The 13,677-nt window shown below is 37.7% G+C and overlaps 1 protein-coding gene across 6 annotated transcripts in view; it reads left to right on the top strand.

Annotated features, from left to right (window-relative positions):
* The window catches only part of LOC138321201 (histidine N-alpha-methyltransferase-like), a 50,803-nt gene that overhangs the window by 3,067 nt on the left and 34,059 nt on the right, over window positions 1–13,677 (top strand). For 3 of the 6 annotated variants that reach the window (XM_069264700.1, XM_069264695.1, XM_069264698.1), the window contains exon 2: window positions 7,954–8,089. The exons of the other annotated variants lie outside the window; for them this stretch is intronic. In XM_069264700.1, coding sequence (XP_069120801.1) covers window positions 7,954–8,089 — 136 coding nt within the window. The remainder of the gene's footprint in view (window positions 1–7,953; window positions 8,090–13,677) is intronic. 6 annotated transcript variants of the gene reach the window in all.

Below are 13,677 nucleotides of genomic sequence, written 5' to 3'. Positions count from 1 at the left end.
TGCTCCTCTTCCCCCAAGGATATTTGCGGCCAAATTTTGTTACAATCCATGCAGAACTCTAGCACAAGTAGTGATTTATAGGATTTAGCTCTATTTCCCCTATTGAGCCCCGCCCCTCCTGCTCCCAAGGGGTAGGAGCCAAAATTTATACAAGTTCTGTTCCCCTTTTCCCAAGGATGTTTGAGGCCAAATTTGGTTACAATCCATGCAGAACTCTAGGACAAGTAGTGATTTATAGTATTTACCTCTATTTCCCCTATTGGGCTCTGCCCCTCCTGCCCCAGGGGGGGTCAGGGTCACCATTTATGCAAAATCTGATCCCCTTCCCCCAAATATGTTTCTGACCAAATTTGGTTAAAATCCATCAAGTACTTTATGACTAGTAGTGATTTAAAGGAATTATCTCTATTTTCCCTATTGGGCCCCGCCCCTCCTGCCCCAGGGGGTCAGGGTCACCATTTATGCAAAATCTGATCCCCTTCCCCTAAGGAAGTTTCTGACCAAATTTTATGACAAGTAGCGATTTTAAGGAAATGTTGACGGACGGACACTGTGCCATGACATAAGCTCACCGGCCCTTCGGGCCAGGTTAGCTAAAAATGAAGCGACCGAGTGCGGATCTAGGACATTGCAGACAGAACGTTACGAAGAATAATAGTTTACAAAATATTTTGTTCAAGTAAGTTCTGATACCCATACAATTACATTTGAAGCTAGGAAAACAAACTAATATCTTATGTTAATACGTCTCCTAAAACAAAAGGCGTTTTGACAAAGACATATACTGTACACAATAACAGGACAAGTAGTGAGACAATAAAACTTAATTCGTAGATAGAAATATTTCTCCGTATAATCGAAGTGTTTTTTCGTGATATAAATAAATGTTCACGGTAATACACTGTATATAGACAATTAACTTTATAGTTTTCAATACAATTTTGTTTATTTTATATGAATTTCGTATACTTCTACTGCAGACATTTCTTAATTACTGTAAGTAGTTAAACACATAATATTAATTGAAACCCCAGTGATAAAATAAGAACACTAACCAAGGTAAGAATCGTTGAAATCTATTACTATGATAGATGAACTTCTGTACCATAACAAAAAACTTTCCGTTTTTGTTATTTTTAAGTGAAGGATCACGCAATGAAAGTATATGTAAATTGTCTGCTATATTGTATTGTGTGAATATGCCAGGGCCCAGTTTCATGAACATTCCTTAACTTTAAGGAACTCCTTAACTTATCTCCATAGGAAAGCATTACAGATTTTAAGGAAGGCTCCTTAACTAAAGGGGATTTCCTTAACTTTCGTAATGCTTTCCTATCGAGAATTTTAGGTTAAGGAATTCCTTATAAAGTTAAAAAATGTTCATGAAACTTAGCACAATAATATTGTCTGAGGTCAGCATAACTGATACAATTGAATAAACAAGAGGCCCAAGAGGCCTTGACGGTCACCTGTGTGCTGCTACAGAAAAGCATTGCAAAGTTGGTTCAAATCTGTAAAAAGTATTTACGAATTAGAATAAACTTTAAAGTTGAACCTTTTAGAATTTTGATTTTTTGTTTTTCATTTTGATAGTGTATTATTTTACCAAACCTTATGCTTAAAATTCCAATTTGCTTTTGCAATGTTAAACAACAAAACCAAACAAGAAGTCAGTCATTAATGTCAGTGATTTTATAAATTTCACTTTTTAATCTATGAAGATTATTTGGTTCCATCAAAGATTTTTGAAGTTTTAGCCTATTTGACCCCCTCTGGCCCCTGGGGGTCGGATTTGGCGTTAAAATGCTATTTCAGGCTAATAATTCTAACCCAGTTTGAGTGATTTCCTATGAAAACAAAGCAAATAATGTTCATAAATGTGTTTATCCTATATACCCAAAAAATACAAAAATAAACTATAGTAAACTTGACGCCCTACCCAGGGGAAAATCTGAGATCCCTGGGCCATGAAATTCACAATTTTTGTAAAGGGCCTTAAGACCTTCCAATCTATGAAGAGTATCAGGTTCCATCAAATCTGTGAATTCAGAAGAAGATTTTTGAAGTTTTAGCCTATTTGACCCTTTTTTGGCCCCACCCCTAAGGCCCCTGGGGGTCAGCCAGGACCAATATGGATATGACGATAAAATGCTATCTCAGGCTAAACATTCTAACCCAGTTTGACTAAATTCCTATGAAAAATAAGCAAAAAATATTCATATATGTGTTTTTCCTATATAAACTATAGTAAACTTGACCCCCTCCCCAGGGGGAAACATGAGACCCCAGGGTCATATAATTCACAATTTTTGTAAAGGACCTTAAGACCTTTCCATCTATGAAGAGTATTTGATTCTACCAGTTCCAGAATTTTAGAAGAAGATTTTTGAAGTTTTAGCCTATTTGACCCCTTTTGGCCCCACCCCTAAGGCCCCTGGGAGTCAGTCATGGAAAATTTGTTAATAGAATTCAATGGCCATTTCATAGGGATAATTCTGACAACATTTGACTAATTTTCTATTATAAATGACCAAGTAATGCTCCAAAATGTGTTTTCACTATATAAACTATAGTAAACTTAACCCCCTCCCCAGGGGGAAACCTGAGACCCCAGGGTCATATAATTCACAATTTTTGTAGAGGGCCTTGAGACCTTTCTATTTATGAAGAGTATTTGATTCTACCACATCTGTGAGTGGAGGAGAAGATTTTTGAAATTTTAGTCAATTTTACCCCTTTTGGCCTCTCCCACAGCCCCCTGGGGGTTGGGGGTCATATAATTCACAATTTTGATTGACCATATGCCTTAGAAGGTTTGTGCAAAATTTCATTGAAATTGCTTCAGCGGTTTTTGAGAAGAAGTCGAAAATGTAAATTGTTTACGAACACACGACGCACGACGACGGACAAAAGGCGATTAGAATAGGTCACTTGAGACTTCGTCTCAGGTGACCTAAAAATAAAAAGAACAAATGACAATTCTACAAATAACTAAAAATATTTATTGAAATGTACATGCATAGCCAAATTGCCCCCCTCCCAAAGTGGAAACTTAAGTCTCATGAGTCACAAAATTCACAATTTATGCAAAGCATCTTAAGACCTATCAGTTTATTATCATATCTTCTAATTGAAAAGAAGAATTTAAGAATTTCTCTCATTTTGACCTTTTTGACCCCGCCCTGAAGCCCCTGGGCCATACTGAAGCCCCTGGGCCATACATGGCCAATCTAGAAGTGATGTTCCAACTGCCATCTCAGTATGATAATTCAAAGTCAATCAGGTGTGACATATTGAATACACAAAATGAACAAAATATGTGTTTTTCTTTTCATCATAACTGATGTAAATTTCATCCCCTCCCCAGGGAAAAATCGGAGACCCTGGGGTGATGAAATTCACGATTTTTGTACCAAACTAGAAGTCAGTCAGTGTCAGTGATTTTATAGATTTCACTTTTTAATCTATGGAGATTATTTGGTTCCAACAAACCTGTGAATTCAGAAGATTTTTGAAATTTTAGCCATTTTGACCCATTTAGGCCCCGCCCCTCTGGTCCCTGGGGGTCAACCAGGACCAACATGGATATGGTGTTAAAAATGCTATTTCAGGCTAGTAATTCTAACCCAGTTTGACTCATTTCCTATTAAAACTAAGCAAATAATGTTCACAGATGTGTTTTTCCTATATAGAATATAGTAAATTTGACCCCCTCCCCAGGGGAAAATCTGAGATCCCAGGGCCATGAAATTCACAATTTTAATAAAGGGCCTTAACACCTTCCAATCTATGAAGAGCATTTAGTTCCATCAAATCTGTGAATTCAGAAGAAGATTTTTGAAGTTTTAGCCTATTTGACCCCTTTTTGGCCCCGCCCCTAAGGCCCCTGGGAGTCGGCCAGGACCAATATGGATATGACGATAAAATGCTATCTCAGACTAATAATTCTAACCCAGTTTGACTAATTTCCTATGAAAAATAAGCAAAAAATATTCATAAATGTGTTTTTCCTATATAACCTATAGTAAACTTGACCCCCTCCCCAAGGGGAAACCTGAGACCCCAGGGTCATATAATTCACAATTTTTGTAAAGGACCTTTAGACCTTTCTATCTATGAAGAGTAATTGATTCCATCACATCTGTGAGTGGAGAAGAAGATTTTTGAAATTATAGTCAATTTTACCTGTTTTGGCCCCTCCCACAGCCCCCAGGGGATTGGGGACCATATAATTCACAATTTTGATTGACCTTATGCCTTACAAGGTTTGTGCAAAATTTCATTGAATTTGCTTCAGTGGTTTTTGAGAAGAAGTCGAAAATGTAAATTGTTTATGGACATACGACGGACAAAAGGCGATTAGAATAGGTCACTTGAGACTTCGTCTCAGGTGACCTAAAATTGTAAAGCATCTCCTTTCATAAATCAAAAGGTACAACGATATTAGTTTACAAACCTTTTGCTAAAAAGGTTTTTGTTTAGTGAACTACATTATAGACGCAGCGGAGCATGAAGTATTTGGTCTGATTTATTACCACTGTTAAAATAACTAGACCATGACTGCTTTCAGTTTGAAAGTATGTTTTGGGTACCTTCATAGAGGAGAATTGTTTTCTTGCATTTATGGGAAGTTCATCCCTAGCTCTAGTAGATAATTGTTGTTTGTTTATTTGATAATTTAACAAAATAAATATGTGTTTAGTGTTTTGGGAAACTGCAGTATAGTTTTATAGTGCTATACCACTGACACCAGGCAACACACCCCACTCGGTCACATTATACTGACAAATTGTAAACCAGTCGCCCCATTCCCTTTATGCTGAGCGCTAAACAGGGGCAGACACTACCGATTGTATAGACTATGGTGATTCATGGCCTTGGGACAAAACCCACAGCCTTACTCACAGGGGCGAGCTCTAAACCGAAGGTCAAAAGTTTTTTTAACGTCCTATTAACAGTTATGGTCATGTAAGGACGGCCTCCCATGTATGCAGTGTGTTGCATGTATGTTCTGCGAGATGTGTGTTTTTGGGAGACTGTGGTATATTCATGTTGTGTCTTCTTGAATAGTGAATAACTCTGTAACGCCAAATCAAAAATTTTCCAACTCGCCCGAGATCTTTGCAATGCTAGTCTAGAGCTACATACAAAAATCATTAAAATCGATCTATATTTACTGAAGTTATTGTGTTCACAATTTCCAATAATAATTATTTGTGCAAAGGTCAATTACTCTGTAAATTACCATCGAATCAAGCTGATTTTAAGAACTCCTCCAAGATCTTTCCAATGCTGATCTACATACAAAGTTTCAAAAGAGCTCGGTTTATATTTACTCAAGTTATCGCATTCACAATGAAAAATTAACGGGCGTCGCACGACGGACGACGCACAACAAAAGACTGTCGCAATATATAGGTCTCCATGAACTAAAAAGGTCAATATACTTTGTAACGTAGAATAAGCGTCCGGGTTAGTTATTTGGAAATGAATACGAGAACCAGATAATTTATACAAAAATAAACAATTTATTATTTACAAATAATAGCAACTATAGATATACATCTATAAAAAACCAAACACACGTATTTTTTTTTTTAGAAATAGTCATATGAGCTATGCACATTTGTCGTTGTTGACCCGGGCACAGTTGCAATTATAAAGAATTAGATTTACGCATCTGAATTATGTATGAGGTGTAACTTCGCTTACTCATTATTTTTATAATTCACATTTTTGTCATACACGTCTGTTTGTTCGATTGATTGATTAATTAACGTCCTATCAATAGCTATGGTCATGTAAGGACGGCCTCCCATGTATGCGGTGTGTTGCGTGAATGTTGTGCGAGGTGCGTGTTTTGAGAGACTGCGGTATATTCATGTTGGGTCTTCTTTTATAGTGGAACTTTTGCCCTTTTTATAGTGCTATATCACTGAAGCATGCCGCCGAAGACACCAAGCAACACACCCCACCCGGTCACATTATACTGACAACGGGCGAACCAGCCGTCCCACTCCCTGTATGTTGAGCGCTAAGCAGGAGCAGAAACTACCACTTTTATAGACTTTGGTGTGTCTCGGCCAGGGGACAGGACCCAGAGCCTTCCTCACAGGGGCGAACGCTCAACCCAAGGCCAAAAGTGAGGCGGTGCCAAGGGAGACATTAGGAAAGATTAAAGTCAGTTGTCATACACAACAGCGTCGACTATCTTAAGCTTGTAGTGGTAAATTCACGGTTTTGTATGATACCTTACATTTTTTTTACAAAATATCTGACCCAGTATCATGCCGGTTGATATAAATCCCATCGCGCTAACATCTTTTCGATAACTTTTAAGCCTCACTGTCTGTTTGTCTGTTTTTCAAAGTTAAAAGTACCACGTAACAACGATAAGTATGGAGAAAAAAATTATAAATGTACATTCGAAGGAAACGTATTATGCTTATTTGTATATACTGTTATTTGTATCATAAATAGCTAACTACTATCAAAACAAAACAAAAGCTTATACTAAGCTTTGTTTGAAATGATTAACAACCATGTAAAAATATTGATGCACTATTGTTCATATGCTGTGTATGGGTACAAGTGTTTCTTATCGTCAGTGGCAAAGCTATATGTCAATTTTAAAGTAATGCATTTTGGGGACTTAAACAATTCCCAATCTCTGTATCTAAATCTATATTTTCCATTGATTATTGTAGTATCAAATTGTATCTCAAGCTGCATTGTTAGTGGTAAGCATGTACGCAGGAATTATGTATGAGGGCGTAACTTCCATGCCTAGTTATTTTTATAATTCACAAAATAATAGAATATTTTTGACATTTTAATCGTCAATACACCACGGTGTCTACTATCTTAAACGTGTAGTGGTAAATTCAGTTTTGTATGATACATGTACCCTACATTTTTGCTTCATATCATGCATGTATTCAAAATATCTGACCCAATATCATGTCGGATAATCTAAATCCCATCACGGTAACAACTTTTGATAAATGTGAAGGCTCACTTTCTGTTTGTCTGATTGACAAAGGTACAAGTACTAAGCAGTAACGATAAGGACGAGAAATGTACAATCGAAGGAAACTTAATATGCCTGTGTGTATATACTGTTATTTGTATCATAAATAGCTCACTACTATCAATGTACTACATATGTTTGGCAACACTTATACTAGGCACTCTTGAAATTATTAATAGCTATGTAAATATATTGATGCACTACTGTTCATGTGCTGTGTATGGAAATAAGTGTCTTTGTCGTCAATGTCATAGCTAAATATCAATTGTAAAGTAATTTTTGGGATGTAAACAATTCCCAATCTCTGTATCTAAATCTATATTTTCCACCGTTTGTTATGGTATCAAATTGTATTTCAAACTGCATTGTTAGTGGTAAGCATGTTCCTTATGTATTGTCCTACCTATTATACGCCTCATTATCTTTTCCCTATTTCTTCCGATCTATCATTTGATCTCGAACTTTTCCCCTACTTCCTTTTTGTCCTTACCCTTTTACTCTCCTCTTTGTAATGATCTGTCTCGCGCAATACAGGTACACGATTGGCATTTGGAGCTGTTATTCTTTTAAAATAAGCGTTAGTATAAATGTACGATGCAAACCATTTTTTTAAATCCTCACATAGCTGTATTCACCCTTCTTCTGTTAGTGTTTTACTCTGCATATGCTACCTACCTATTGTTTCCTCTTCTCCTTACTTGTGGGGACGTCCAGCCTAACCCCGGTCCTAATAAACTTGACAATCTATCTATCTGTCACATAAATGCACGAAGTATTTTTATCCTGCAACTGTCCCATATACTGACCGATAACTACTGCCGGATAAACTTGTGCTTTATCTGTAAATACGATATACTTTATCCGTCAATACGATCACGTGAATTTGTTCAATATCTAATGGAACTTTTTCTAACTTGACCCAGAACTTGAACTTTCCGGTGAATGAAACGTCATTCAGTCCCGCTAAAACGCGGCGTCACATCCACCGAAAGGACGTCATTTTTACGATATCGAAAATAGCGTATGGCGGTGTCGTCTTTTTCTTGGCTCATGACAAAGGTATGTATTGTAAAGTAATTCTTTAATGGGTATTTATTGTTAGTTGAGTATTTTCATTTCCTTTCAGTGATATATCACACTGAATAGAATTACGGTTACTATTTGTGAATGCGCTTATTTATTTCCCATGGCAGTAAAAAGGAGTACACTCTCATTCGGTTAAGTGAATGAATCTTTACCTCCGCATCAAAGAAGCGACTCGCTTCAAGCGAAACAAAGTAAGTAACAGTCAATTTGCTTTCGTTTTGAATGCCATAATGGTTGACACAGAAAGCCGAGACGACGAGGCTTTGCCGAGTCATCTCGGCTTTCCTAAGTCTCGCACCAAAATAAACCTTGTATTGTAAGATACTAACCGTGTATTCTCTATTTGCCATCAGAGATGAAAGTAAGAGTCGCTTTCATAAGTTAGATGAAATTGAGAGCGTTTTCTACAATCACTTTATGTATGACATTATAGCTATATCTGAGACATGGTTATGTCCAGAAATTGAAGATTCTATTCTTCAATTAGACAAGAGGCTTTGATGGTCACCTGAGTGGTGATACAGAAAGAGTATAGCAAAGTTGGTTCAAATCTGTAAAAAGTATTTACGAATAAGAAAAAACTTTAAAGTTGAACCTTCATATTAAATTTTCATTTATTGTTTCTAATTTTGATAGTTAGTGTATTATGTTACCGAACCTTATGCTTAAAATTCCAATTTGCATCGTCAACGTTAAACAACAAAACCAAAGTAGAAGTCAGTCAAAGTCAGTCAGTGTCAATAATTTTATAAATTTCACTTTTTTATCAATGAAGATTATTTGGTTCATTCAAATCTGTGAATTCATAAGATTTTTTAAATTTTAGCCCCGCCCCTCTGGTTCCTGGAGGTCAGCCAGGACCAATATGGATATGGTGTTAAAATGCTATTTCAGGCTAATAGTTCTAACCCAGTTTTACTCATTTCCTATTAAAACTAAGCAAATAATGCTCATAAATGTGTTTTCATTATATAAATTATTATAGTAAATTTGACTCCCTCCCCAAGGAAAAATCTGAGATCCAAGGGCCATGAAATTCACACGTTTTGTAAAGGGCCTTAAGACCTTTCAATCTACGAAGAGTATTTGGTTCCATCGAATCTGTGAATTCAGAAGAAAGATTTTTGAAAAGTTGGCCAATTTGAACCCTTTTGGCCTCTCCCCTCTGGCTCCTGGGGGTCGGCCAGGACCAATATGTATATGGTGTTAAAATGCTAATTCAGGCTAATAATTCTAACCCAGTTTGACTAATTTCCTATGAAATAAAGCAAATAATGTTCATGAATGTGTTTTTGTTGTATAAACTAAAGTAAATTTGACCCCCTCCCCAGCGGAAAATATGAGATCCCAGGGCCATGAAATTCACAATGTTTGTTAAGGGCCTTAAGACCTTCCAATCTATGAAGAGTATCTGGTTCCATCAAATCTGTGAATCAGAGGAATTTGTTTGTTTGTTTGTTTGTTTGATTTATTAACGTCCTATTAACAGCTATGGTCATGTAAGGACGGCCTCCCATGTATGCGGTGCGCTGCGTGTGTGTTGTGCGAGGTGAGTGTACTGGGAGACTGCGGTATGTTCGTGTTGTGTCTTCTTGTATAGTGGAACTGTTGCCCTTTTTATAGTGCTATATCACTGAAGCATGCCGCCGAAGACACCAAGCAACACACCCCACCCGGTCACATTATACTGACAACGGGCGAACCAGTCGTCCCACTCCCTAAGATTTTTGAAAAGTTAGCCAAGTTGACCCCTTTTGGCCCACACCTAAGGCCTCTGGGGGTCTGCCAGGACCAATATGAATACGACAATTAAATGTCGTCTCAGGCTTATAATTCTAACCCAGTTTGACTAATTTCCTATGAAAAATAAGCAAATAACGTTCATAAATGTGTTTTTCCTATATAAACTATAGTAAACTTGACCCCCTCCCCAGGGGGAAACATGAGACCCCAGAGTCATATAATTCACAATATTTGTAAAGGACCTTAAGACCTTTTTATCTATGAAGAGTACTTGATTCTACCAGTTCCAGAATTTCAGGAGAAGATTTTTGAAATTTTAGCCTATTTGACCCCTTTTGGCCCCGCCCCTAAGGGTCAGTTATGGAAAATTTGGTAGGATTCAATTGCCATCGCATAGGGATATTTCTGGCAACATTCGACTAATTTTCTGTTGTAAATGACCAAATAATGCTCCAAAATGTGTTTTCACTATATAAACTATAGTAAACTTAACCCCCTCCCCAGGGGGAAACCGGAGACCCCAAGGTCATATAATTCACAATTTTTGATTCTACCACATGTGTGAGCGGAGAAGATTTTTGAAATTTTAGTCAATTTCACCCCTTTTGGCCCCTCCCACAGCCCCCTGGGGAGTGGGGAGTCCTATAGTTCACAATTTTGATTGGCCTTATGCCTTAGAAGGTTTCTGCAAAGATTCATAGAAATTGCTTCAGCATTATTTGACAAGAAGTCGAAAATGTAAACTGTTTACACGACGCACTACAACGGACAAACGGCGATTAGAATAGATCACTCGAGACTTTGTCTCAGGTGACCTAATTTTTTTTAACCTTTACAGAAACCAACATGGTTGAGGTGTAGCTATATATACCCTTAATACTATTAAATGCAAACGTCGGCTAGACTGAGAATCCCCAAATATTGAAAGTCTTGTTTGTTTGTTTGATTAATTAACGTCCTACTAACAGCTATGGTCATGTAAGGACGGCCTCCCATGTATGCGGTATTGCATGTATTTTGTGCGAGGTGCGTGTTTTGGGAGACTGCGGTATATTCATGGTGTGTCTTTTTGTATAGTGGAACTGTTGCTCTTTTTATAGTGCTATATCACTGAAGCATGCCGCCGAAGACACCAAGCAACACACCCCACCCGGTCACATTATACTGACAACGGGCGAACCAGTCGTCTCACTCCCTGTTTGCTGAGCGCTAAGCAGGAGCGGAAATTACCATTTTTATAGACTTTGATGTGTCTCGGCCAGGGGACAGAACCCAGAGCCTTCCTCACAGGGGCGAACGCTCAACTCAATGCCAAAAGTGAGGCATTGGTACGGAAGCGTATTAGGCCCACGTACGAAAATATTTTTTAGGATAGCGAAAATGTTTTATTTGGCGGCCGCCAGATATTTAAGTGGCGGCCGCCAAATAATTATCGTGGCAGCCGCCAAATAATTATCGTTCAGTTATCTGACACAGGGGATGACTATATAAACTGAATAATGTAGGCATCATGGGACACATTGTGGGGTGGTTTAAATGTTATCTCTTAGTAGAATACAAGAGTCGTAGTTAATGGAGGGTTTTACGATTACAGGACTATAAAATCTTGCGTTCTTCAAGGCTCCATATAAGGACCTTTGTTGTTTTCAATATTCATTAATGATATAGTATCAGACATAAGCAGTATCATCAAATTATTCGCCGAAAATAAGGATAAACAAGGACGATATCGATATCAAGCATAGACTTTGTTTGTTTGTTTGTTTGTTTTATTAACGTCCTATTAACAGCTATGGTCATGTAAGGACGGCCCCCCCATGCATGCGGTGTGCTGCGTGTATGTTGTGCGAGGTGAGTGTACTGGGAGACTGCGGTATGTTCGTGTTGTGTCTTCTTGTATAGTGGAACTGTTGCCCTTTTTATAGTGCTATATCACTGAAGCATGCCGCCGAAGACACCAAGCAACACACCCCACCCGGTCACATTATACTGACAACGGGCGAACCAGTCGTCCCACTCCCTGTATGCTGAACGCTAAGCAGGAGCAGAAACTACCACTTTTATAGACTTTGGTGTGTCTCGGCCAGGGGACAGAACCCAGAGCCTTCCTCACAGGGGCGAACGCTCAACTCAAGGCCAAATGTGAGGCGGTGCCAAGGGAGGCATTAGGAAAGATTAAGTCAGTTAGGAAGAAGAGAAAAGATAAGATCCTAAATTTAGTCGCCTTTTACGATCATGCAATAGGGGCAGCAGGTACAATTCTAACGCCCTACCTGCAGGGCCTACAAACATAGACTCGGACCTCACTACCAGGGAAAACCGCGTAACGTGACATGTAAATTCACACACCGCACGAAGAAAATAGATATTGTGAAACAGAGAAAAGTACTACAGTAAGTTTCTTCAGACTTAACACTTTTGGTTTTCGTTTTATCACTTTGTTATATATTTTTTTCTGTGCTTTATAAACAATACCATTATTAGAGTACTCCATGTGAGGCATGTGGAAGTGCTGATATAATCACGTGCATAGACAGGTACAGTACTTATAAGTTTTATTATTGTTTTTATTTAATTTTCTTTCATATATCTACACGTAGTAATGTTTACTATAATTTAATGCCACCATTATGACTTCATCAGGCTATTACAGATACATACATTGTCACAAGCCATAATAATGAGGTTTGTTCACAACATGATAACACAACATGGATATGCCGCAGTCTCTCTAAATACGCACCTCGCACAACATACACGCAACACACCTCATACATTGGAGGCCGTCATTGCATGACCATATCTGCTAACAGGACGCGTTAATTAATCAAACAATCAAACAAACAAACGAAAAAAACATTATGACAACTTCAGGCTTTTAAAGATACATACATTGTTACAAGCCAGAATAATGAGATGTGTTCGGTATACTCTGGTACCACGGCTAACTGATACTGTATATATATATATATTTATGATAGCCGACCATGCTTTATGAAATACCTGTGCAGCGATATTCTAAGTGTAGTTTTAGGTGTGATTGTAAGTAAAGTTAGTTATAATTGACACCATAGATCAAGTCTTTGTTGACAATAATGTATGTCTCTGTATTTTGAGTCAAGATAATCGGATAAACACTGTCCGTTGTTGTTTTTCTTTCTTTCTTTTTTCACCTCTATTATTTCGCCTTATTTTATTTCCGGTTATGATATGTTAACTTCCGGTGAGCTAGTTTTCGTTCAACCAGACGTTTGTTTTGGTATGTGCAGCACGTTAACAATAAGGGTCTGTTTGAACGAGACTAGGCGAGTAGTGGTGAACGTTACACGTGTGTACGGATAATCAGACGATTGCATTGGTGACATGAAAGATGTGCGCGTATGGCTTATAGCGAGTCGGTGTCTTTGCCTGCCTTTTGGCATTTTTTAATGTCTTATGTTCATATCCCGTTTCTTCTTCTATGTGTCCTTATTCTTTCTCCGAGTCTGATCTTGGTCTTTTATTTCCTTCCAGCCAGACTTTTCAGAGTAATGATCATTAAGATGAATCGTGGATAGTGCTTCATTCTGGGTGTAGGATATATTTTTACCTTACCCCACCTTTGTTGAGTAACGATAAGATGTTTCTTCTGTTAATGACTATTACTTTTAAAAAAAAACGTAAACTTTCTTGTTTGTCCCCTACTATTTCCCCAAACTGTTTTTAATTCACACTTATGAATTTTTTTCAGCTTACATTCTCTATACTGAATAGCGTTGAAACCAAATATTTTATTTACTTATTTATGTTTGGGAATAAGTATTCCAAGAATAATTAAT

Source organism: Argopecten irradians, chromosome 4 (genome assembly GCF_041381155.1).
Source record: "Argopecten irradians isolate NY chromosome 4, Ai_NY, whole genome shotgun sequence".
In the NCBI taxonomy this organism is placed as follows: domain Eukaryota; kingdom Metazoa; phylum Mollusca; class Bivalvia; order Pectinida; family Pectinidae; genus Argopecten; species Argopecten irradians.
This window is presented reverse-complemented; position numbering and strand designations above follow the sequence as displayed.